This window comes from Electrona antarctica (genome assembly GCF_951216825.1).
Source record: "Electrona antarctica genome assembly, chromosome: 11".
Classification (NCBI taxonomy): Eukaryota; Metazoa; Chordata; class Actinopteri; order Myctophiformes; family Myctophidae; genus Electrona; species Electrona antarctica.
The window spans coordinates 7,890,739-7,917,311 of record NC_136792.1 but is presented as its reverse complement, the minus strand read 5'-3'; the positions used below and the strand labels follow the sequence as shown (position 1 = coordinate 7,917,311).

The following is a 26,573-nucleotide window of genomic DNA, read 5'->3' as shown; positions in this document are numbered from 1 at the left end:
TGATCAACAAGTTCATGCGGTGTGATGCATCGCGGACCACCGCGTCCACCATTGTAAGCTTGAAGATCTGTGCATTTTGCAGGAATGTGATGAAGTTTTTCACCCGATGAAAGTTATTTCCTGTTGCCTTATATGGCGTGGAATGGGCGTGGATGTTCAATTAAACCAGGCGACGAATCACTTGAGAAAGATCCCCACAAATTAAGTCATTACGCCACCTTTGGTGAATGACACGTGAGCTTGATCGGACAAATTAATGCGCTCTCATTACGCACTTCATTTACACCTGGTCGTAAATGTCCTTTGTGAATCTGGCCCAAGGTGTCTATTTTACATCATGATGATATATGATGATAAGAGCGCCCCTCACTTCACACGGGTGTGATTTCTTTTTTAAAAATGTATTCACTACATTCAAATTAAATTTGAGTGCTTTAAATTATAGTTTGAATCATAGATCTTCCATTCAGGCACATGAAGAAGGCGTTTCCCAGTCGACCACAAAGGTTCTACAGAGCTGCTTTGCGATGTGCCTGGAAGCGTGCCATTCTGAAGGGTGAAAGGTCATAGGAAGGCACCTCCCCCAGGCTGAGTTCACTCAGCAGCTTGCCAACGACTGGTCCCAACTTGAAGCCATGACCTAGGGAAGACAACCAATCACGTTGAGCGGTGTGCTGAGGTCATCGAGTCACGCTGGGTAAATCAAAGTCATAATGTTGCAGATACTGTATATAACCCCCACACTCCATGCATTTTCTTCCGCATCAGGCTCTCTATAAATAGCTTTGGTTTCTCACCACTTTTTCTTAAGCCAGCCAGCGACAAGTTTAAAGCCTGAATGAGTGAATGCATGAAAGGAGATCAGAGCTATTCCTCTGGCTGTCACACTGGCCATCGCTTCACTTATGCAAACAGAGGCCAGGCACTAAGTTCTCTGAGATTTGTCCCTTTCCTTAGTGAGGGCTTTATATTATATGCTCCGGCCCAGGAGCGAGGTTAGAAAAAGAGGCTATTTTCTGACATTCAGCCGTCTTGTTGCTAAGGTCTGAGAGGCAAATTGTGAATGTCAACAGGGCTTCAGGAACGCAGCGCATTTACCATCTGACAAAGGTCTCTCAGCTCCTGCTGGATACTGCTGGGCTTTGAAGTCATAAAAGCTTGGCTCCGACAGTTTGGGCACGTGTGCGTTTTCATCTCGCCAGAGGAGCAGAATGGAAGCCCTCAATGGCTGGCCAAGCCCACTGGGTGACTTTGTAACCATGGCAACCCCCCAGGACTTGCTTTAAAGCACTTGTGCCTGGCTTTGATGACACATTCAAGCAGAGTTCTGTAGGAGGGGGAGTTTTTTTTTCCTCCGTAGTAATACAGATAAGCCCTGCAAACCGATCCAGACATGTTACTTTGCTTCTTTACCTTAAAAATATGACCTTCTTTCATTCTTTGCAGATCAGCAAATTAATATAACGTGCTGGGGGGGGGGACATGGTATGATTCTCTGGCTCTTCATTAACCACTTAAACCCTATATACTTCATTGACCGGGGTGCCCCAGGGATCCTTCTAATCTACACCATCTCTTTCGCAAAAATAGACAGTCTATAAGCTCTCAATGCGTTGCGTCGTGAGCTTGTACAGTAGAATACAGTACAACGTGATTGTACTGCAATGTGACACCAACCCGAAACATTCTGCGAGTGACATTGCACCTGTCTGTCTACAGTCTGGCATGATGTGGATGCGGAGACGCGAAAACACATTTCCTCATGATTGTAATCTGTGTCTACGGTAATCGATTACATGGCTTGATAGACTTTTTCCTGAACCTGTTGGTTATATTTCCAGGCATGAATGCTCCATCCTCTAGCGGCCAGCTAGCCAGCCATACACTGCAATGTCTAGAAAATTAATTACACATGTAATGAGCTGGAAAAGATGACAATGAGAACAGATGGAGAAATGCCAGGAGACCCCGACAGATTCCTGAACCTCTGGGAGAAGACCACCATCAGAGGGAGGTAGTCTGCTGGGTTCTCTGCCATGCTAATTAGCAATAACAGAAGTCCAGACCTACAGTCAAAGCTCCTCGCCTCTCACTATGGGTTCAGGAAAGATTCTCATTAAAAGTTAACACTGTGTCTCTGGCAGAAGGACTTGGTTTTGTGTCCAGGGCTGGGGGGGCTTATTCTGCAACAGCAACTCTAAACACAGTATGAAGTGCATCGAACCCACTTCTGTGGAAGGCTTTCCATCTGTGATTCAATTTTTCAAATAGCAGTCGAGGCAGTACTTAATCTGAAAACGACTTCTTAACATACTAGAATTACTGCTAGGTGCACTACAGTGTAGTATAGAGGTCATAGTACAGTGTAGTATAGACTATAGACATCATTATTATCATTATTATTCTACACTATATGCTCAATATTATCACAATTTTTTTTTTAATAATAATACATCGCATGGATGCACCTGGGACGTATCCTCAGTGATGTATCCCAAGGTCATCAGGGTTTCGGGTCTCCCAACATCATACCCCTCACTCAGGTGGCCCAGCCGGGGTGATCAAGTCCCGACTTATGTCCCAGTAGTTATAACCTCGATCAGTCCCGTTAGGGATTAACCAGGTCCACACAACAATCCGTTCCTCCCGAACTACTCTGCCGGACTGGGAGGTACTATTCTGGCGCGTGGAAGGACTAGGCTCTGTGCGTTGACTCCTGTCCGGGCCCCTCCTACGTCTCACCAGGTCCACTCCTGCTCTCACCAGGTCCAGCCCCTGTGCGTTGCACCAGACTCCCAGCACCAGGCACTTCATTCAGGAATGGTGGATTCTCGAGCCGCCAATGGTTCTGCAGGCTCCACCTGGCCCATGGTGGTGCTGCAGGCTCCGCTTGCGGCTTGAGTGGCCCTCCTAAAGGCCTCACCGTGGGTTTGTTGGGCTTCTTCCTCACGGAAGACACAGGCTGGGGCGCCAACCCATACTGCTCCCGGGTGCCGGCGTCTACATTCCGGCTGCCACCCGTCTCTCTCCGGTGGTCAATATATACTATACTGTATATACTGTATAGTGATAATAATGAGCATATAGTGTAGAATAATAATGGTTATAGTACAGTGTAGTATAGACCAGGGGTTCTCAAAGTTTTTGGCCGGGGACCCCCGAAAATGCTTTGGCAACGTCTCGGGACCCCCGCCCCGCCCCCTCCCGACCCCCAATATAAATTGACTGCTACAATAACCTTAATAATAGAGACAATACACCATAAATAAATACTGAAACCAGATATAATCATTAGGGAAGGTGTATGCATGTACTATGTGTACTATATGTAAACTCTTCATTTCCATTTTCCAGCCATTCAGTTGCATTTTTTTTTATTATTTGGGGACCCCCCAAAATAATTTGGCGACCCCCCGAGGGGTCGCGACCCACGGGTTGAGAACCCCTGGTATAGACAGAGCAGGGGTTCTCAAATATATTTATACCACGACCCACCTATTATGAGGGTAAATGTTTTGGAGACGCCATCATCACACCCACAAACAACACTACTGCACTTACTACTGCACTTACACACCTGAGAAGCCTGCTCCGATCACAACGTTGCTATAGGTGGGGTGGCAGTCCAGCACAAAATTGCTATCTGGTGTCATCTGAAAGAAGAAGAAAAGAGAGAGACTACTATTATTATGAAGGGCCAGCAGGGTCATATGAGTGGGTTTTACAGCTGTATCTAGACAAATAACACCTAACTATGTTCTCTATCAGTGGAAGAACTGTTTAGTATGAAAGGTTCTTTTTCCAATGTTGCTAAAACCTTTCAAAAACCCTTTCACAAAAGGTAATCACTGTACTTTACAACAACATTAACCCATTTTGGGCGGGAACCCCTTTTGGTGTTTTAAACATGTTATAATTTAGCTATTGAAAAATAGCAGATCTACAAGCTCATAGCGCGCCACCGAGTGGCGCACTACGAGCTTGTAGGTCTGCTATTTTTGAAAAATCGTGAAAAGGCGGCACAAATATATTCTTTCAGAGCGAAAGTTTTTTTTATTTCGACGTCAGGCCTAAATGGGTTGCCAAGGTGACACATACACTATATTACAGTATATATATTATTATTATAATCTTTTATAGATTTGTGCACAAACTCTTTTTGTTAACAGCACCCATGTATATTGGCTACAACATTAGCCACATGTCCCTACTACATATTTCAACAAAACACACTGCATTGTGAAAAGCAGGACTATTGTGATTTTCAGAAGCAGTAGACAAGGTCATAGCAATCCTGCTGTCCTGGAGTGATGGTTTTTTTTTTCTAGCAGTGTATATTATTGCTTGAGGGGAGAATGGCTGCTTTTAGCTCCAACCCCTCCCTCAACACACACGTGCACGCCGCAAGATGGCTCAGAATGTGTATTCCAAATGTCCTCGACAATCTCACACCTGTCTCATACAGAGACGGAAAACATCACACCACAGGTGTTGACAAACCTGCTCCATCTGTATAATTATTTCTAACATGAAATATCACATCTATGGAGTTGATAATGCGCTCATGTCCCTCGCTGCTTCTTACTTAGCACAGCGATGTCTCAGAAACGAGACATACAGTTAATCCACTTAATCAATACGTAATTTCAATGTCTTGGAAAAAATGTATATATCTCAAGTGAATGGACCACTAGTGATCATATCATACTGTATGTGGTTTGAGCGGAACAGATAATAAAATCAATAAATAAATCGGAATGCCTTTATATTCTGATTAAAGGGCCACTTTAATGGGGTTTTTATGTGTGTAATTATGTGTTTTTGGTTATTTTTAGTCATGTTCATGGGAACAAATTGTCATCAGTCATCACACCTCCGAGATGCAGCTTCCCCCCTCTCCACAAGAAGTGGCTGTGCACCAAAGCATTATGGTCTTTGTAGGAATTCAAATCCTAGTCAAACACACATACTTGAATTTCAAATTGTGCTACTACAAATAAAATACTATTAACGTTGAGTGACTGCAGTTTCAGTTTCTTCCAGCGGTGAAACTAAGTAAGTTGCTCTACTATTCAGTGACTGCTGGCTCTGTCCATGGTGCTGAAGTCCCTGGGCTCTGTCCATGGTGCTGAAGTCCCTGGGCGGTTTGCCTTTTCTCTCAAAATGCCATTCTCCCAACAGGCTAGTTTTTATCAACCCTATTATTGCTGTTATATTGTTGTTTTTAGATCAGTACATAGTGTACCTGTAGGTGTACTCAACGACAGCATGAGCGTGGCCTCTCAGTTACTAAGTTACTCTACAGGGAGGTGCGCACTTTGTGAACGAATCATTAGCTTCAGTGACATTTGCAGTGAGTTAAGCAATACTGTAAATCTATTATAAATAAATCAGAGATGCAACAAATCTTTCACTCCCAGGTCTCCAGTGCTGTTTTGTGTGTTGTTTATGTCCACTGCGAAGCGTTGTGAGCTTGTAGATCTGCTATTTTCAGCAAGTGAAAAAAACAGGCCCGACGGCATCAAGGCCCGCCGAAATACATTTTAGTCGACTAAATCAACTGTAGATTTAGTCGACTAAAATCTTGTGATATTTAGTCAACTAAAACTAGACTAACACTAAGACATTCCAGGTGACTAAAACTAAATTGAAACTATTCAAGAGACTAATGAGTAATGAGAGAATAGTAGTAATAAAGTAGTAATTTAGTAATGACTAAAAACTAAAATCAAAATCTGCTGCCAAAAACAACACTGGAGCTTTCTCTGCTGAAAGCAAACCAATAGGGCAGAAGTAACACATGGAATATTAATAATAATTTCTGTGTGGAGTTTGCATGTTCTCCCCGTGTCCCCCTAGGGACCCTCACAAAAAACATGCAGTAATCCTGGTCTCTAAACTACCTCCCCCTGGCCAGCCGTGGGACGCCTGATGGAGGGGAAAGGATCTGATTGGAATAACGTGTTGCTTCCACGTGCTACGTCCAACCAGGGAAACTCCCCCCTGTCAGGTGTAAAGGAGCGACTTGGACACTCATGCATGAAGGAAGCATGAGTTAAAGTCCGTTGCTCTCCCCAGGTTGGCGGAGGGTGTGTAGAGCCCAGGATCCACATTAGATAATTAATTGACACAGCGGTGAAAAATGGGTTACAAAATCGTGGCATGAAAATTAGAAAGAAAAAAATAAGTAACACATGGAGCTATCTATGTCTTCTACCCACCGTGTACAAGCAGCTCTCCACCACGGCAGGCACAGGGTCCAGGCCAGGGAAGCAGCGAGCGAGGTATCGCTGCAGGATGTCAATGTCCGAAGTATCCGTCTGCTTGTCTCTCTCGTCTGGCGTTGTCTTACTACCCATGTGGTAGCACACCTAAAGAAATGTGTTCACACAGTAGTACTATTAACCCATTTAGACCTGAGGACGATTCTACAAATGTCTTCTAAATCCTGACAGTTTTCTGAAAAACCCATTTTTCTATTTCATGTCCCCAAAAATATATGAAATTGGCCGCCGACCCCCATCTGAAAATATATTGTTCCAGGGACCCCCCAGAAGCAAAGATTTCGAAAAAAAAAACCTTTGCACTGAAAGAATATATATTCAAAGATTTGTGCCACATTTTCAAGATTTTTCAAAAATAGCAGACCTACAAGCTCATAGCGCGGCACTTGGTGCCGCGCTATGAGCTTGTAGATCTGCTAATTTTCAATAGCTAAAGTATAACATAATGCTTAAAACACCAAAAGGGGTTCCCGCCCAGAATGGGTAAATTATTATATACTGTCTGGGCTCATTTTGCAATAATGACAGCCTCCCTGTACACACTGTCCTGCTTATTACACAGCTACGTATGAGCTAAATCAATATTCTGACATGAAATATTTATTTAGAAATAAATGTATCTGATTACATACAAGACAAAAATACTTCCAATACGTTATACGATTCGCAGAATACCTTAATTAGAATAGTCCCCAATCCTTGGGTTGTCTTTGTTTTTCACACATTACGTGACATTTGTCCTCTGCATTTATCCATCCTATAATCGAAGTCCCCAGTAGTTCTCGTATTACCACTAGGAGCAGTGAGCAGCCGGTCTACGGCACTCAGGGATCAATTAGGGGTTAAGAGTCTTGCTCAGGGACACACATGGACACATTGCTGGTCTGGGAACCTGGGACAATCGGGGGCTCTGGCTCCCCAGGCGGGCTCGCTAAACACTCAGCTATGGCTGCCCCCAATTGACCAATCAGAGAATTGGTATTCAACAAACCCTTGTAATAAAAAAAACATTAAAAGGTCAAGGAAGTCCACAAATTATAATTAAATACTCTGGTTCATTCCACATTATGTATGCATGTCTTATATGTAAAAACAAACCCTCTCAAACATGCCGTAATCCTGGTCTCTATACCAAGGGGCCAGTGAGGCGCTCCAACGTTGAAGCTCTGGGCCCTAGTGGTAAGAGGAAGGACTGCAGGCGGACCCGTGCACGGACACGTAGGACCATCACTCCCTACGTCACCCATACGTCACCCCGGACCTCAAATTTGAGGTCCGGAAGAGGTACTTCCGGCAGTCTTCCGGGTGCTTCAAAACGCCACTGAGCAACTTCATCGAAATGAATAGCTTGGGGGCGGGGCTAGTGCTCCAGTTCGGTCTCTATCCTTTATATACTCTATGCTCTATACTGCCTACCCCTGGTCAGCCCCGGCTCATGGAGGGGAAAGGAACTGGTTGGAATAACGTGCTACTGTACGTCCTAAGAAGTGGCCTGCTAACTCCTCATGCATTGAAGGAAGCATGTGTATGAGCTCAGTGCAGGGCTCTCCCCAGATTGGCAGAGGGAGAGTAGCGCCCTGCAGGATTAGGCAATTGGCACCGGGTGAAAAAAATGTGTTACAAAATGGTGCGATACAAATTTAAGACAAAAAAAAACTGCGCGAAAAGTGGGCAAAGCCCACTCAGTTGTACTTTCTGCACCCCCCCCCCTCCCTCAGTTTCATGTACACTACAGAATCTTTTCAAAAACAACCAAATAATTGGCCGAGATACGAGTGTCAAGCTGTCATGTTTCATGCAGTAATGAAACACCTTCTTTGAAGTTATCTATCACCCATAAAACATTTGAAGCTTGTGATCTGAGCCCGTCTCTTTTCCACTGTTCAAACAGCATTCACACATAGTTCTAAAACATACTGCTGTTATTGCAGGAGCCAGGACTATTATATTTGAACCTCATGGCATGAGTGGCTCTGATTCTCAGAATTGTGCGAGGCCACAGTTCTTTTTTTCTTTTAAGGGTTATTTAATCCATTGAGACCTGGAACGCATCCATGTCACGTTAGCGTTTAACCACATTAACCATTAACCCATTTTGGGGCGGGAACCCCTTTTGGTGTTTTAAACATTGTTATAATTTAGCTATTGAAAAATAGCAGACCTACAAGTTCATAGCGCGCCACTCGGTGGCGCGCTATGAGCTTGTAGATCTGCTATTTTTCAATAGCTAAATTATAACAATAAATTATTTTTGAAAAATCGTTAATGTGCCTCAAATCTTTCCGAAAATTGTCATGATTTAGAAAACTTTTTTTTTTTATTTCGACGTCAGGCCTGAATGGGTTAATAGTACACTGAGAGACAGGAAAGGCGGACAGAGAGCAGGGGAATGAATGACACACACCAAACGGTCCGGCTGGCCGTGACTCAAACCACAGGGACACGCTGAAGAAGGCACCTTGCGCCCTATGTGCTTGTGGTACAGTATGTGCCCTAACAATTCAGCTATTGGGTCGCCCCAGGACACAGGTTTAATACTGGCTTCACCACGGCTCAGAAAGAAATAGGATTTGATTTTGAAACGGTAGTCTTGTGTTATGTAGCTGTTCAGAGGCTATTAAATCAATGAATTACATTAAACCTACCACCAGATCGGTTTAGGTGGTGAGTGGTGACCTGACACTCCCAAAATATTCTTGTTTCATATTATAGCCATGATGCACTATTAAAGGACCACTTCACCACTTTTCAACATCTCTTCATATAATTGGTCCTTACTAATGTTCATGATAAAACACCACCATTTTTTCCTACTCAGTCTGTGTCTCATAGGAGGGCTTTGGGCAGTTTGGACACCCGTCCATCATCATTAGGCAGATTTTTTTTTAAACAAGATTTGTTTTAAAATATATTCAGATTTTTATTATCGTGAGAACGATGGCTTCAACTTTTGCATTGCAACTTTTCAGGAAAAGAAAGCCTGCCGTTTCTATTAGCTTGGATTCACCATCGATGATGTCACTGGTGGACGGGTTTCTGAACCACAGCCTTCCTATATGAGACACCGACTGAGTAGGAAAAAATGGTGGTTATCATGAACATTAGTTAGGACCAATTATAGGAAGAGAAGTTGAAAAGTGGTGAAGTGGTCCTTTAAGGTCAGGTCAATTGTTCACACTTCACATCTCAAAGACGAATTATAACCTACTTATATAAAAGCGTTGCCCCCTTTCCGTTTTAACCCCCCATTCACTTGGTGCTGGGCCTACACAAGACACAGCACCAGTGACTGTGTCCCAGGGTGAATAATATGATGTGGCATCGCCATCTGTCCCCCCTCCACCCCTCCACCGCGTTGCATGTTGTGTGCCATTAGCCTCAAAACTCCCGCTGGCTCACCATCATGCTGAAAATAGACGTAATATCAATTGAAAGTGAACCAAAGCAAAACTACATGAAGTTTTGGAACAGTTGAGGGTAAAGCAAATATTGCTGGCAGATGTGAAGCAATCACCATCTTTTATGTTTTTATGTTCAGAGTGAGAGTTGAGGGATGTTCTAAGCATATAAAGTGTTGGCAGCCTTTAGATGGTCTTACTCCATAAGCAACGCCAACCTGGCAGTCCACGTTAGCTTCATAAATCAAAGTCACGTAGAGCCCCACTGAAGCATGAAATGTACACACTAGTGATAATGAACAAACGTGACGATGCCATGACACTTCTTTCACTTTTCGACCATTTGGATTTGGTGTAGTTCAAGAATTATTATTATTTATTTTTTTACCATTACTCTTAACCCAACCTGCCCCACCTGTTAAACAGAAACGCAGTGCAGTTGCCAGAGATATGGGGACAATTGAAATAATTAATAACCGTGGGTGCATCCATGTGCATATTGCGTGCACGTCAGAAAAAAGAAAAGAAAAAAGAATAATTAAATAACGTAAAATTACGTCTTGGCACAGGCCGGGGGTTTTACTGCTTAAAATGTAACCTGACGTTCCTGGCACAGATTGTGTTAAGACTTCTCTCCTTTCTTGGCATCTAAGATACCATTCAGCCACCATGGGAAATGACGCTGAAATGCGTTGCCGTGGGTACTGGGTTGTTTTATAGCTCACCTTTATCAGGCCTGGGTACTCGTTGGAAGGAAGGCCATAGATGTGATGCTCGCCTTCCTTGCTGCCCACCTGCAGGAAGCAGGGGAAGCGGCGCTCCACATGGTACGACCCAGGAACCTTCTCTTTCCAGTAGCACACATTGATCCGCATCACCTGAGGATATAGGAACACCATCAGGACCACTAGAGTTCTTTAATGGGCCTGGAAATTAAAACCTGAACCGAACTGACTGAGCCGAAGCCCGAGCCAGATCATCACATACAATACTGAGCCCGAGACCAGCCACACACCACCAATTAGCAGAAAAGGTTACATAATTTGCATAGTTTGGGCTAATCACATACTGTACTATACCCGGGTGGGAGAGAGCAAGCAATGAAAATAAAAGCCGTACCTTACCTGACCAATTATCATAAATCATCAGCCCAAACCCGGCCCTAACCAACAGTATTTTTGAAACCGAGAACTCTATATGCATGACTAAAGACATTGGTAAATGGTAAATGGTGCATTTATATAGCGCCTTTATCCAAGTCGCTTTACATAGATTGTGCAGTACATTCACCCATTCACACACACATTCATACACCGATTGCGGTGGAAGCCATGCAAGGTACCAACCAGCACATCGGGAGCAATTTGGGGTTCAGTGTCTTGCCCAAAGACACTTCGACATGTAGACAGGAGGAGCCGGGATTCGAACCGCCGACCCATGGATCATTGGACGACCTGCTCTACCTCTTGAGCCACAGTCGCCCACATTCTTATTTGACTAATTGTCATAGGAATTTGTTGACTAATGAATTGATTAATCAACAAATCTGTCAAATTGTGATTGCCACATACTATCATGCAGAGACCAGCCTTTTCAGGTTGGTGATGTTGAGACCTGAATTCCTGATTTCACAATGGCTATTAGAGTCAGGTAGAATGAAATGTTTACAAGAGATGTGCATGGGAAAATAAGCATACAAAGCAACTAATCAACCAATGTCTTGGTCGACCAATTCATTGATTATTTGACAGCCCTAGGACAATCCGTGGACATCGTTTTGTAAGAGACAGCTGTGTATTTCATACACACAAATCCAGCACACGCAGATTAATTTATCACCAGCCTATATTATATCTATTCATTTCCCATTGTTGTCTCTAATACACGTGCAATTACAAAAGCAGCACTGTGGTGGTGCAGATTGAATCAGGATTAAATGAATTGCATGCACACTCGTACAAATCATGTCCATGTGTGAGGGTGGTAATAAGGACACAGTGTTCAGGAGCTTTCAGTTTAATGAACTAACCCTCTGCTCTCCCGTTCCGAGGGACCATAAAAATTCAGGCGGCGCAACCACATCGAGCCAATGAGCACATACATACCCAGCTTTTCTACCAGTTCACTCAGGCGTGGCATTCCCCAGGCCCCCCCAGCCCGCTAGCCTGAATAATGCAATTCCAATACCAACTCCAATTCTGCACTCAAACAGCTGCCTGCTTGTTTTTCCATCACCTGTTATTTTCAGTTTGTGTGGCATATTGTGAGAGGGGGGTGAGATTGGCTGAGCTACTGTATTTCCTGAGTAAAGATACACAGTAGAATCCTCAGTGTTCATTTAACTATGCAAGTGTAGACTAGAAACTGACCCTTTTGGGTCCATTTTTAGGGCCGATTCATACTCCTATTTTAGAGCCGAATAAAAGTCGGTTCAGCTCTGTAGAGCCTACAATGTGACGTCATTTGAGGTTCGGGGGGCGGGTACCGTCCTAAAGTCGGCTCTTCGGTGCCACTGGAAATTTCAGACGAGCCGAAATCCTTTCGGCACTACAGCGCCGAAACAGCGGTAAAATAGGAGTATGAATCGGTCCTTACACTGCCATAGTTACATGAACACCAGGGAGTTGACTGTGTAGCTGCTTTAATGGTTTTGCTTCTGTTTAAACAAACAGAGTAAAACCTACAGCAGAAGGTTGAAGGTCCGTTCCCCAAGTGTCTCTCTACGACCAGAGAGAAAGACAAAGGGAATGTCATTCATAGCTCTCAGCTTTTAGCCTGCCTGAATGCATGCAGTCTGGACTCCTAGTCAGGCTTGGTTTTGCTTCTGTTTAAACAAACAGAGTACAGCAGAAGGTTGAAGGTCCGTTCCCCAAGTGTCTCTCTCTACGACCAGAGAGAAAGACAAAGGGAATGTCAGTCATAGCTCAGTCATAGCTCATAGCTTTTAGCCTGCCTGAATGCATGCAGTCTGCACTCCTAGTCAGTGTTTGCAAAATTTAAAAATGTATCCTGCTATGTCCAGCTTTGAGGGTTTGCGTAGGTTCACTTTATTTGTCATTTGGTACTCAGGACCAGCAGTGTATATTAACCCATTTTGGGCGGGAAGCATTGTTATGCTTTAGCTATTGAAAAATAGCAGATCTACAAGCTCGTGATGAGCTTCTAGGTCTGCTATTTTTGAAAAATCGAAGAACGACTGACATAGAAACATAGCTTTTTCAGAAAACTGTCAGGATATAGAAGACATTTTTAGAATCTGATCTCAGGTCAAAATGGGTTAAAACCTAGCAATAAAAGAAGAATAAGCATAAAATCCCAAAGTGCAGTGCATTAAAACTGAGCAGCATATTAAAAAATATTAAAAACAGCTAAGTAGCCTGACAGTCCCCGGGTAGAAGCTGCGTTTGAGCCTTTCAGTCCTGGCTTTGATGGAGCGCAGCCTCCTACCCGAGGGGAGCGGGGCAAACAGTTCATGGGCCGGGTGAGTGGGGTCCTCCATAATGCGGGCCGCAGTGCTCCTGCACCTGCTGGTGTAGATGTCCTCGAAACACAAACATTGTCCTAACACAAACATTGAATTCCATTGACAATGAATGGCCAGTTTTGAGTGTTTGTGCAAACACGGACATTGAATTCCATTGACAATGAATGGCCAGTTTTGAGTGTTTGTGCAAACACGGACATTGAATTCCATTGACAATGAATGGCCAGTTTTGAGTGTTTGTGCAAACACGGACATTGAATTCCATTGACAATGAATGGCCAGTTTTGAGTGTTTGTATAAACACATTGTTTAAACAAACATTGAAGATGAACGTGAGGACGCAAATTGTGATTGTCCGGAATGAGATGATGTATGATGCTAAGAGTGCCCCTCACTTCAATTTCAATAGATCTATACACTTTAAATCTATCATGTCCAGCTCTATAATGTAATGTTTTAATTTTTAAATCATTAGATTTTTATTCTGATAATCAGTTGGATTACCTGAACAGCTGGTAGCTTTCTCGCTAACCTGGATTCAATCAGTTACACGTCAATTATCTGGTGTTATGAACAGATAACCATCCTAATACCGTCATAGCGATTAAACGTAGAGCTCACATGTGAGTTTTTCATAAATGTGGTCTCACAACCAATTGCTGTTTGTCTAGTTTCAGTCTTTTTAGGGCATATATGGATGGACACCAAGTGGTTTTCTCTTTAGTGAACTGTCTATTGTTACATATTCATCCAGAGCTCATTGTAGATCCTCCTAGGTGGCAACTCTCTCTTAGCTTTCTTCACACGGTAGCTTAACCCATTTAGGCCTGACGTCGAAATAAAAATCACACCCGTGTGAACTGAGTGGTGTAAGGTCTTATATAGACTGATCAACTATGGTCTGATGTAATGTCTGACGTAATGAAATCACACCCGTGTGAACTGGGTGACCATAGCAACCATGCTAATTTTTTGAGCACAGACAGACTAACAAAGCCAGTTGTAGGCGTGGTTTACACCACTCAAAAAAAAGTATTCTGAAAGAATATATATTATAAGATTTGCCGCACATTTTCACAATATTTAAAAAATAGCAGACCTACAAGCTCGTAGCGCGCCACTCGGTGGCGCGCTATGAGCTTGTAGATCTGCTATTTTTCAATAGCTAAAGTATAACAAAATGCTTAGTTAAAACACCAAAAGGGGTTCCCGTTCAGAATGGGTTAAAATGAGACGCAGCCGGGGGCGTAACTAGCGTGACGCAGACAACACAACTGTGTCGGAGGGGGGGGGGGGGCTGCGTGGGGGCCTACTGACGTCTACTTATGCTGCTGGATGGAGCGCAATGTAAATGTACACTATGTGGATTAGAATAATGTGACTGTAAAGGCAAAAAATCACACCCGTGTGAACTGAGTGGTGCAAATCCCCCCCCCCCCCCCCCCCCTCTCTCTCTCTCTCTCTCTGTAATTAACAGGCAACAGTGCAATACTATCTCTCTGTCTCTGTTACAACAGCGCCCCTACTGGTACTCATGAGTCACACACAAACATACATAGTCACAAACATAGGTGAACAACACGGACATTGCTGTTCCTTGGAGTGGTTGCACCACTCAAAAAACCAAAAAGATGCCAGTGAGGGACCCCCTTTTTGCAGAGGTTCCAAAGTGAAGAACCCCATTGAACCACTGAGACCAACAGTGTGGCACTACAACACTACCTATGATCACTGAGCACCTGAAGTGAATGCTGTTCAGTACCTCCAGTGGGAGCTGTAGTCCAACTTTGGAGAGCAGGGTGGTAGCCCACGCTCCGGCTGTGATCACCAGGCTCTTTGCTCGGTACACGTCGCTAGACGTTGACACTGTGACAACAGGGCCAGGCTCAATGTCCGTCACCTTCTGTCCATCTTTAATCACGCCACCCAATTTGTGGAACTGCCCCTGGGAACGAGAGAGAAGAATCAATACGTCAATGGAAAATATTCCTAGCTAGGTTTCTTTTGTTGGTGCTGATGATGTGTTTGCAGAACAGTTGACAGTTCCCTCATTTGCATTACCTTTGAAGCTGCCCGCTCTTCTCTCTCCACGTTATTCGAGACCAAATTTTGGGGATTAAAAGACCAAAAGCAATGTGACGGTTGATTTTAAATGCAGCAGTCACTCACGGATATTAAAACACCCCCGCATTCGTCTGAGCTGAACCCATCCCAAGAGTGGAGACGGTTAAAGTTTAATGAGAAACTTGAAAGTTGTTAGAAAAAAAGTAGAACCTGTCAAGCGACAGTCTGAGCGAAACACAAATGTATCAGCGAAGCAGCATCTGTCCACCTACCTGGAGACGGAGATGTCTGCCAGGCTTTCTGAATGCCATTGATTTAATATCTTCTGCACCTCATGGTTTTAAAGAGGTCTGGGGTAACTATCAAACAAATTCCCTGCAGTGAACCTCCTTTGTGTATCTGTGCTAGGGCTGGCCGATATGACCTGAGATCAGATTCTAAAAATGTCTTCTACATCCTGACAGGTTTCTAAAAAAGCTATGTTTCTATGTCAGTCGTTCTTCGATTTTTCAAAAATAGCAGACCTACAAGCTCATAGCACGCCACTCGGTGGCGTGCTATGAGCTTGTAGATCTGCTATTTTTCAATAGCTAAAGCATGACATGATGCTAACACCAAAAGGGGTTCCCGCCAAAATGGGTTAAAATCAATATCACGATTATTGTCTCGATTACGATGAACATTTTTTTATTAGTGAAAATCTACAAGAAGGGTGATGCAATGCAACGGTAAAAAAAAGTCTAGATTGTTCTATAACTACTAACACAATCTTGGTTGTAAATATATTTCAATTTCAATACATTTTCAGACAATGCGAGGGACTTGATCACAGGGGAAGCTCTGTGGATAAAGGTTTCATGACCTGGCACTGTGGTAACTTATTAACTATACATGAAAAACTATTCTTTACGGGTGATAAGAGGAGCATTTGCACAATGATTAATATGCGGTTGCCCTTTGCAAAGGTCAGAATTTGGCAATGCGCCAATAAGGCACAAGAGTCAACCCTTCAACTTACTGTATAATGAGGAAAGTCTGGACTAGCTCGACATCGAAGCAAATACGGCCCCGTCAAAGTTTTTCTAATTACAGTACAAGAAGCTGATAAGCCAGGTCAAGGACATACTGCAGTCTTGGCCTCATTTAGACAAATAATGCAGCCATTCAATGGAGGCCCAGAATTCAAACGTTCAGGAAAATGTCTCATTTCTATGCATAGAGAAAGAAAGGACAGTTAACCCATTTTGGGCGGGAACCCCTTGTGTTTTAAACATTATGTTATAATTTAGCTACCGAGTGGCGCGCTATGAGCTTGTAGGTCTGCTATTTTTTTTAAATCGTGAAAATGTGGCCCACATGTTTGAATATATTCTTTCAGAGCGTTCGTTTTTTACTTTTATAATTCTAGGGATCCTTGACATGAAATAGTTTGAGACATAGAAACATGGGTTTTTCAGAAAACTGTCAGGATTTAGAAGGCATTTGTAGAATCGTTCCCAGGAACTTCCCAGGCCTAAATGGGTTAAGATAATGGTAAGATAATTCAACCGACCGACTGAAGCAGATCACTGGTGACACGTACGTAGTAGACAGAAAATGTACGTGTTATAGATCAGCACTTTCAAAACGCAAAGCACTGTTCAAAGTGGGCCTTGAGATGTCTATTATCACAGCTTATGACACGTTGTAATTTACTGGCAATTGGAGCATTGCACAAAAGGGGTGAAAATTCTATGCAGACAGTTGAATAAAAAGGACTGTCATTGCTGTGAAATAACAAATCGTTAGATTTCTGCTTGATCTGGCACAGAACAGGGTGTTCTCCTCCAATTAGGCCTGCCACAATTATTGCACAATCGCCTAATGGCAATAATTTGAGATAATCACAATTATCTTTGCGTAATCGTCATAATCGTTCTCAATTTGAAAAATGTCCATATAACATTTTCCAAAAATAGCGGAAATAGTAGATCTAAAAGAAAAACACGTCACTTGGTGGCGTGTTCAAAGCTTGTGGATTGTAGCTATTTTTACATTTTCTTGAAAGTATATTATTAATTGTGTCCATAATTTCTTTGTATACTTGTCATATCTGCCCTGTGCAATTTGTGATTATGAAGCCTAAAAAACAAGTCCGTATTCATGTGTTCCAATGTCCAATGTAAAAAACACAATTAAGTCATTAATCGCAATTATTTGAATGAATGCATGCATTGTTTAATTTACTCTGTACATAAAGAAAGCAGGCATCAACACAATGTAAACTATTCAGTACATTTCAGAGATTCCAAACACCTGACCTGAGCAGTGTTGGAACGTAACGCGTTACTGTAACGCCGTTATTTCCGGCAATTTAACGCTTTAAAAAAAATCTGTAACTCGGTTACCGTTACTACATGGTGCGTTACTCTGTGGCGTGCGGCGAATACGTGCTGTGGGTGTGTTTGTGTTTACTAAGACGGACAGACGGTCATGGCGTAGCCCAAATCGTGTTTCTCCTAATGGATATATTCTCACTACTTCACCTTTGTCGAGTGTGTGTGACGTGTGTGTGGGTGAGAAAGAGAGAGAGAGACGGACAGACACAGGGAGAGGCTGCGCGCGTGTGTGCGTGCGTGCATAATAATGCGTGTGTAATAATCAAACCTATTAATTAATTGTCTGGTTTTGGTCTTACTTTGAAATCCAGACTCCAGAGCGGTGGAGGAACCCCCATGTGTTGTTGTTTGTAGCCTACTTGTGTTGTTGTTTGCTATAACAATGTATTGATAGGCATGGCGTCATCAAAATCACCACCAGTCCCCCCTGGTATTATCATTATCAATAACAGTACTGAAATGAAGGCTATAAGGGCATTATGGCCTGGGAGTGGGAGCCCTTTTTTTGTAGTAACTAAAAAGTAACTTTTCACAGTCCCTCGGAACGGGAGAGCAGAGGGTTAGTTCATTAAACTGAAAGCTCCTGAACACTGTGTCCTTATTACCACCCTCACACATGGACATGATTTGTACGAGTGTGCATGCAATTAATTTAATCCTGATTCAATCTGCACCACCACAGTGCTGCTTTTGTAATTGCACGTGTATTAGAGACAACAATGGGAAATTAATAGATATGATATAGGCTGGTGATAAATTAATCTGCGTGTGCTGGATTTGTGTGTATAAAATACACAGCTGTCTCTTACGAAAAGATGTCCACGGATTGTCCTAGGGCTGTCAATTAATTATTTTTTGTTGTAAGTAATCATTAAAGTAACTGAGTTACTTTTTGAAATTAAGTAACTAACTGTAACTAGTTACTGAAAACCAGTAACTAGCACTACTGGACCTGAGTAACTAAGTAATTAAATCACATGCATTCTTCTCTAGAGACATGAAACCTGACAACCCTGAAGCATATTTATTTATGGAAAAACCTTATACTATTCTTCCTTGTGGTGAATACCACATGATCTCCACCAGGCCGGAAACGGCCAGGGGCAGAGATTATTTTTAGGCTGTCTGTCTGTCTGTCTGTGCGTGTGCAGCTAATGTCGGCATCGCTGGACCAATCGGCATGAAACTTACGGTACGGAGTGCGTTTTTCATACATTATGTGCTGTATACCTGCACGGCTTTCAGCGCACGGTCTGCAAAGAGCACTCCGGCTGTGGTGTCCACCATTGCTCCGTCTCCATCGGCCAGGTTGACGTTGGGGATGTGCTGGCTGAACTCCTCGCGTGACAAATGCACGGTGGGGACCCGGAGACTCTCCAGGGTGGTCTTCATCGCCTGAAATTCATGTCTTTTCTCAGGACCCATAACTAGAAGACCAGTTTGTCTGGGAGGGGGGGGGGGGGGGGGGGTTGGGGGGGGGGGGTGACGACAGTGAGTGACATAAAATGTTAAAGGATTATTTTTAATTATTTTTAAGTCCTATTCTCCTATCTCTTTATGTCATGCAAATTGATTGTGATACAGTATAAATTCTGAGTTGAGTTTTACATGTGGAAATGAGAGATATGACCCTGATACGGGGAAATGCTTATAAGAGCCACTGACTGATCCCTATTCCCTGCAGCGCTTCTTAGGAAAAATGCTTATCCTTTAATGTCAAGTTGTTAAAATTCCTAATTTGATGATGATAACAATAATTCTGTCTACCAGAAAAATAAACCTGCCTATATAGAGAGAGTGATACAAGGGAGGGAACAGACCGTTACATAATCAGCTCTATAACTGTAGTCCCAGTTTTCAGAAGTACCCTTTTCATGTTCCAGGTGAGCTAGTCTACCTAGACTAGTCTCATTCACTCTTTACCTGATCAGAGCGGCTATTTAAAGCGGCTATCTGCCTACCTGCTCATTCCTGGCTTCTCTCCTGCTGTGCGGTCGTGTGCCACCGCTGCTGCTGCTGCTGTCTCCCTGCCTCGCTTGCTGCTAACCTGCTGCTCATGAAGTTTTTGCAAATCCCACCGCCTCCCCAGCATCCACCTGTATACAGGCTCTGTTTCTAGATCCCCCTGCAATGGGGGTCTTATTCATTCCCTGCAATTCTACTTGGCTTATAATTTAACTAAAATGTTAATGTTACAGGGAATGAATAGGGACAGAGCCCTGACGTCAATCTATGCTTCATAGATATATGCTCAATTATGCTCAATAAATATATATTCTAAATTCACTCTAAGAGTTGTCTGACTGAACTATATGTAAATGTTATGTAAAGAAGGAAATGATGTTACCTGAAGGTAGATATGTTGCCAAATCTGCTGGTAGATTTGCATAAAATATGCATACACATGTAAATTGACATTTGAAGTCACAAAGAATAAACAATTCATGTCGTGCAACTGTCAATCTACACGTGTGCGTGAATAATTTTCTTGACTTCAAAATCTGATTACTTGTGTGTGGATTATTATTACAGGATACAGGTCCAGAGTTCAGTGAGTTTGAGTGCTCAAATCAAATCTACCTATACTGTAGATGTCCTTTCCTTCTTTACATAACCCTTTTAAGAGTGAGGATGGAGGAGAGCAGAGCAGAATAACGACCTGAGACGCATAATCTTTCGATTGACTCGCCAGCAGGTTTTAACCAGAAACATATCGTGAGAGAGAACGAGTGCATTCTCCGGCAGCGGCATCTGCCACGGAACACCCGCGGTGTTTGGTAGTCGGAAACCTCTTATATCCATATTTTAACTTTTTCATGATTTGTTTCGTAAATTAACCCATTTAGGCGTCGAAATTTAAAAAACGTTCGCTCTGAAGGAATATATATTCAAAGATTTGTGCCGCATTTTTACGATTTTTCAAAAATAGCAGACCTACAAGTTCATAGCGCGCCACTCGGTGGCGCGCTATGAGCTTGTAGATCTGCTATTTTTCAATAGCTAAAGTATAACATAATGCTTAGTTAAAACACCAAAAGGGGTTCCCGCCCAAAATGGGTTAATGCCCTATTTGAACATACTACAGCCTCACACAAAAGCATCAAAAGTATAGCAGATGCACAAGCTTGAAACATTTTGTGTTTGTAGATCTGCTAGTTTTGATATTTTTGAATTTCAATCCTGGAAAGTAACAGATTTGGACATAATGAGGCAATCAAACTATGGGAAAATGAACTGGAACAGGAAACGGATATGCCACCTTACGAAAACTGGAAATACAGATTTTGAAGATTTGAACCAGCTTAAAGTCACTGACATTAAGGTTACAGCCCCCCCCCCCCAGCATGCACGCATGCACATGACACACACACACACACACACACACACACACACACACACACACATACACACACACACACACACACACAGGGGCGGCCTTAAGGATCGGGAGGCATTTTAATAATGAATAATTATTATTAATTATCGGACTTCAAAGCATGAACAGCCCCCTTTCCACGCCCACTTCCGGTAGATAGTGGTGTCATTTAACATTAGGCAATTACACTTTTTTTCTCTGGAGAATCTAAGTACATTTCCTAATGTTAAAATGTCAAAGACCGATAATAATATGAAGAAAACACAATGGTATAACAACTCAAATAAGTAAAATAAACCTTACCTTTACAAAACGGTAGTTTGTGGCTTGTGAAAATACCTCTTTTAACATGGAAGCCTATGGACCGCAAAAAGAATAACACCACTAGCTCCAAAAGGGGGCGTAAAAAGGGGGCGGGGAAATGCTGTGAGATAGGCCTAGTGGACGTACAGGATGAGGCTGAATAATTGACAAGGCTGATTGAAAGGCTGCGATGCAATGCAATATTACTTCTACTACTACTACTACCTTACTACTACTACTACTACTACTACTACTACTATTTTTTTTGGGAGGTCCCTGGAGGCTCGAGGCCCGCTTCAATTGAAACGATTGAAACATATATAAGGCCGCCACTGGGTATACTCCATCGGTGAGCAGCGCCTTGTTGTATGCAGGCTTGCGATCATGTTGAAGCACACAGTCCCCAGAGGCTGCAAATGCCCCTTAAATCTGCACTCACTACATTAACGGTGGTAGTTACAACGTCATGCCCAGGACACACACACACACACACACACACACACACACACACACACACACACACACGCCTCTCAGAATGGGTCATTAGGGTCAACTGTTGCTCATCATAACAAATGCTGGTATAATGGTCAGATTACAATTTGTTTTTTTTAGGAAAAAGGTCAGTGTAGTCAGATCCACATTCGAATTACATCAATGAGTGGTCCTTTTATTTCAGGACTGGAGAAGCAACCATTTTGAGTCCACTGAACTATCTGCCAACAACAGGTCAGGTGAATAGGTCAGTCCCTCCTATCTGGTCTGACCCTTCACCCTGCTTTCCCCTACCCCGTCAATAGCTCACTTTATGGGGGGCCTTGGTGGCTCAACTGGGCTGCGGGTTCATTGACCTCACAACCGCAACATCATGGGTTTAATTCTCAGCTTGAGACCTTTGTCGCATCATGTAGCAGCAAATACCCTCACTTCACATCTATGAATAGAGGATAAATACACATATCCCTTAGCTGTCTTCACCCTCAAGCGAGATTTAACCTAGAGAAAGAAGACCCACCACAACAACCTACACTATTTACCTTTCACCAAGCTGCCCAAACCATTATCACAGTACGTGCACTTACTGTATATGACACCTTATTATTGGCAAATCCCAGCGTGACAGCCAATCAATAGCTTGTAAGGCACGCTGTAAATGAGGCGGTGAACGGTATCCTAACATGTAATGAGGACCCACTGATGACATCTGACTGGAGGAAGTGCAGATGGTGAATAGGGCAGAGCATACAGTAGCAGTCCCATGGTAAGTTATTGAGTCCCAAAGTGAGAGGTTGTGAAACACAGAGCCTAATTCAGTAATCTGCCTGATGGATGGCTGCCTTGTCCTTTGCCAACAGTGTTTTCTAAAGCCCGCTCCAAACATCTGTCAGCAGCCATGACGCATAGGCAACACTAGCTAAAGGCTTCAGCCATTCATCAGAGAATTTTATGAGTATGCCGCCACCCAATGTGTGTGTGTGTGTGTTTGTGTGTATGGTCTGTGTATATGGCACCCAAGTTCATGTGTGTGACAAAGAGGGGGAGAAAATGTGCGTAAGTGTGTGTAGAATCGTAAATATGATTCATGATCCAGTGCAGCCCCTGTCAGGGAAGGTGATGAGTAGCACTGGTTTGCTGCTCTGTGTGTGTGTGTGTGTGTGTGTGTGTGTGTGTGTGTGTGTGTGTGTGTGTGTGTGTGTGTGTGTGTGTGTGTGTGTGTGTGTGTGTGTGTGTGTGTGTGTGTGTGTGTGTGTGTGTGTGTGTGTGCGTGCGTGCGTGTGTGCGCATGCGCGTGTGCGTGTGTGTGTGGCCAACCCAACAGGGTTGGCAGATGGATTCTGGGTTAGCTCCCACCATTTTCAGCGGGGTCCATCTATCCCCAAGCCAGAGGAACGACTGAGGCATGAGGCATTGCTCAAAAAGATTCACGCAAGCCTCCCCTCAACATCCCTCATTGTGCTGCAGTCGTTTGTTGTCGGGCTCTTCCCTTCGTCTTTTTGCCAGCTCAAGGGCACAGGTGGCCTTCAGATGTGGCCCCATCAGTCACCAGTCCAGGACGAGAGCACCGGGGCGGGGCTAAAGAATCACTGCATGCTCGGGGGGGAAATGATGTGGGCATGGCTGGTAGCGTCACGATCTATTATGGACCACCTTGCATGAATCAATTTGTAATTTGGCTTGCCGATACTGACAAAGCTTAAAAATAATAATAATAAAAATTTTAAAAAAAGGTTGTACTTGCACGAAGCCCAGAGATGCCGCCCGCCCGGCACTTTGATGCTACTGTCATATTTATAAGCACACAAATACCTCTCCTGCACTCCGCGAATGAAAATCAGCTAGGGGTTTGAGATGGAGGGAGATAAAAAAATAAATAAAACCTTGTTACACAGTCAAAGGCATGGGAGCTGTCTGGGGGTGAATCGCTGACGCTGGAGGTAATGAGAAAGTCATGCGTTTATGGCTCCCATAGATTGAGTTGCTGCTCTTGTGCGTACATAGCACATTGAATGTGACAAATCTCAGTGTTCTGGCAAAGCTTTTGTTATGTTCCATTTAATGGCTTTCTCTCTCACTCGCCTTCAGCAGAGACTGCTTACCTGTACAGTTTGACGTTGTCGGCCTCTCTCTCCAGCTGAGACCACAGCTGATAGCATTCCTCCATCATGCGAGCATAGAAGTCCTGATCATATGCCTTGCGGATGATGCGTGTCTGGCCATGGGAGCTGCCCCGGGAGTGGGGCAAGACAAACTAAAAGGAGGCAAACAAGGTTTCATTAATTACATGTAGGCCTATGCTCAGTATGCTGCAGCAGCTATTATCTTTATTCTTACATCGGTTTTGGGGGAATGTCTCATCATGCATACATTTGAAATAAAAGCAAGTGTCAGCAAGAGAACAACACAGGAAACCTAATAGGAAAACGTCATGGCCACGTTCAAAGCCCTAAATGGGCTGGCCCCTATTTACATCCGTGAGATGCTATCCCTCGCTGAATCCGGGCGCACCCTCAGATCCTCGGAGCTATAGGCCCTTCTGTCTGTCCCTCGTACTAACCTATAGTTACCCGGGGTGACCGTGTGGAACGCACTGCCAGTGCACATTAGGGTAGCACCATCCGTCCCCCTATTTAAGTCACGCCTGAAAACCCACCTTTATACAGAGTGTTTCACTATTTAATAGCCAATTGTACATACATCCTTGTTATTGTTTTGTGTGCCATTATCATTTTGTTATTGTGTGTTTCTTGCTGTTTTTAATCTTGCTCTGTGCAGCACTTTGGAATTATGTTTTGAAAAGCACTATACAAATAAAGTTCATATCATATCATATCACTTAATTAGCCATGCATCCCTGTGCAGCTGTGCTATATACATACAAAATTATGTTTCAATTCACAGCTGTTGCTTGAATGCATTATAGGCTTGTCCACAAAAAGGTCACGCAAGGGAAATCCTGTCCTGTAGCCTACAACTTTACAAGTGAATGTCCTGCGTGTTAACTCTAGGACTTGAGGGTTCATTTCGGGTGAGTGAAATAACTAACCATCATAAACTCAGAGGAAGTTTCATGTGTTGTTGTAGAATGTAAGAAAGCTAAGTTTTAAAACACATTCTCCTTGAACACTTCAACAACCTCTTACTACAAAATAATAAGCTAGTTTGCATTTTGTGTTTGTGATGATAATGAAGTCCTCGTCTGCTCGTCAGCACGAGACAGAAATAACAACGATATCATGATCTCACACACCTGCTCGAGTAGAAGAGTCTTCTTGTTCTTTTTTGCAAGATGATACGCCGTGAAAGAGCCCTGAATTCCAGCTCCAATTACTATACAGTCGTAGTCTGCTTTGATCGACATGTTTTTGGAAGAGGTTTGTAATCGTAGGCATGAGCGCCGCGCAGCTCGATTTGAAGTTTCCTCGGTAATGTTTACACTCCCATGCTGCATGCACTTCCTCAGTAGTAGGTCAAAGTATTCCTGGCTGTTACACAACTATATTTGTCGATCCACTTGACTCCACTGGAGTGAACCGGCCAACGTACGTGGACAGTCAGGGACTGTCACAGTTAGTTGTCCGCAACTGAACTTGCCTTGCCAGTATAGTATTAATACCTGGCTACTGATATCATTTGACTTGCGGTTGCGGACCACTTTACCACTTTGGACGCGCTGAAGCCTGCGACCCTATTATACGTGTGGTGTGAACGGCTTTTGATTGATTAATTGATTGAAGTATTTATTAACAGATTGGAGAATTACAGACAGTATACATTTCAAGCACAACTCAATACAGCTGTTAACTGCTTATGACGACACCATAAAGCATTACACTTGTTTACAATAGGGTCCACTATACTGTATGTTCAATTCATCATAACATTAAGAGAAGTATACACTTCTATATAGCAGCCTAAAACAGGAAATCATCATAGGGGAGGGAAAAAGGGAAAAAACATATACAGTGAGTGAGGGGAAAAAAGGTGTGGGTGGGGGATTCAGATTTTACGGGGGCCAGGGGGGGACTTCAGCTGGGGGGGATCCTTATCTAACTATAAATGCACCAAGTCTCTAGAGCTCTAGAACCATTCGCCAACTTGCTTCGTTCCAAGTAGGCCAGTGCCCAACGGGCACTGCTGTAGAGGCTCCAACGCATAATATCTGGGTGGGGCATGCATTGCCAACTTGCTTCGTTCCAAGTAGGCCAGTGCTTAATGGGCACTGCTGTAGAGGCTCCAACGCATAATATCTGGGTGGGGCATGCATTGCCAACTTGCATCGTTCCAAGTAGGCCAGTGCCCCACGGGCACCGCTCTAGTGTAGTAAATGGCTAATTTATATTAGGCCTGTCTACAAAGCGCTTTACAACATACTTTACATTTAACCAGTCACACACACACATTCATTTCACACGACAGCAGAGGAAACCCATGGTCACTGACATGCACAAACCTGTTCATCAGGACAGGAATAGTTGGGGAGTGTCTTGCTCAAGGAAAGGAGGGACCAGGGATCAAACTAGGAACCTTCCAATTCCAAGACGGCCGACATCCCATGGACAGTTTGACCAACCCCCCAATTGACCACGGACGAACTGGAGCACCTTGAGCCAAAGCCAAACGCGAGCTATATAATCTCATCCTCTCTTCGGGTAGGCGCTACAAGGCTATTGATATCAGTGAGGCTGGTCTACTGAGAATAAACTGATTACCTGTCATTCCAGTGGATCCCCAGTGATTATGCATGTGTCCTGGTTGTCTGCCAGTCCTCCCCACACATTTTGTGTATTG

General features: G+C 43.5%; 1 protein-coding gene across 1 annotated transcript; it reads right to left on the bottom strand.

Annotated features, from left to right (window-relative positions):
- Positions 1-509: 509 nt before the first annotated feature.
- pipox (pipecolic acid oxidase) lies at positions 510-25,143 on the bottom strand (the record flags this gene model as incomplete). The annotated part of the gene is made up of 8 exons (XM_079514188.1): positions 510-640; positions 3,578-3,653; positions 6,222-6,371; positions 10,408-10,560; positions 14,929-15,111; positions 18,839-19,052; positions 23,882-24,033; positions 25,033-25,143. 8 exons carry the CDS (start codon positions 25,141-25,143, stop codon positions 510-512), a joined length of 1,170 nt encoding a protein of 389 aa, XP_079370314.1.
- Positions 25,144-26,573: the final 1,430 nt, after the last annotated feature.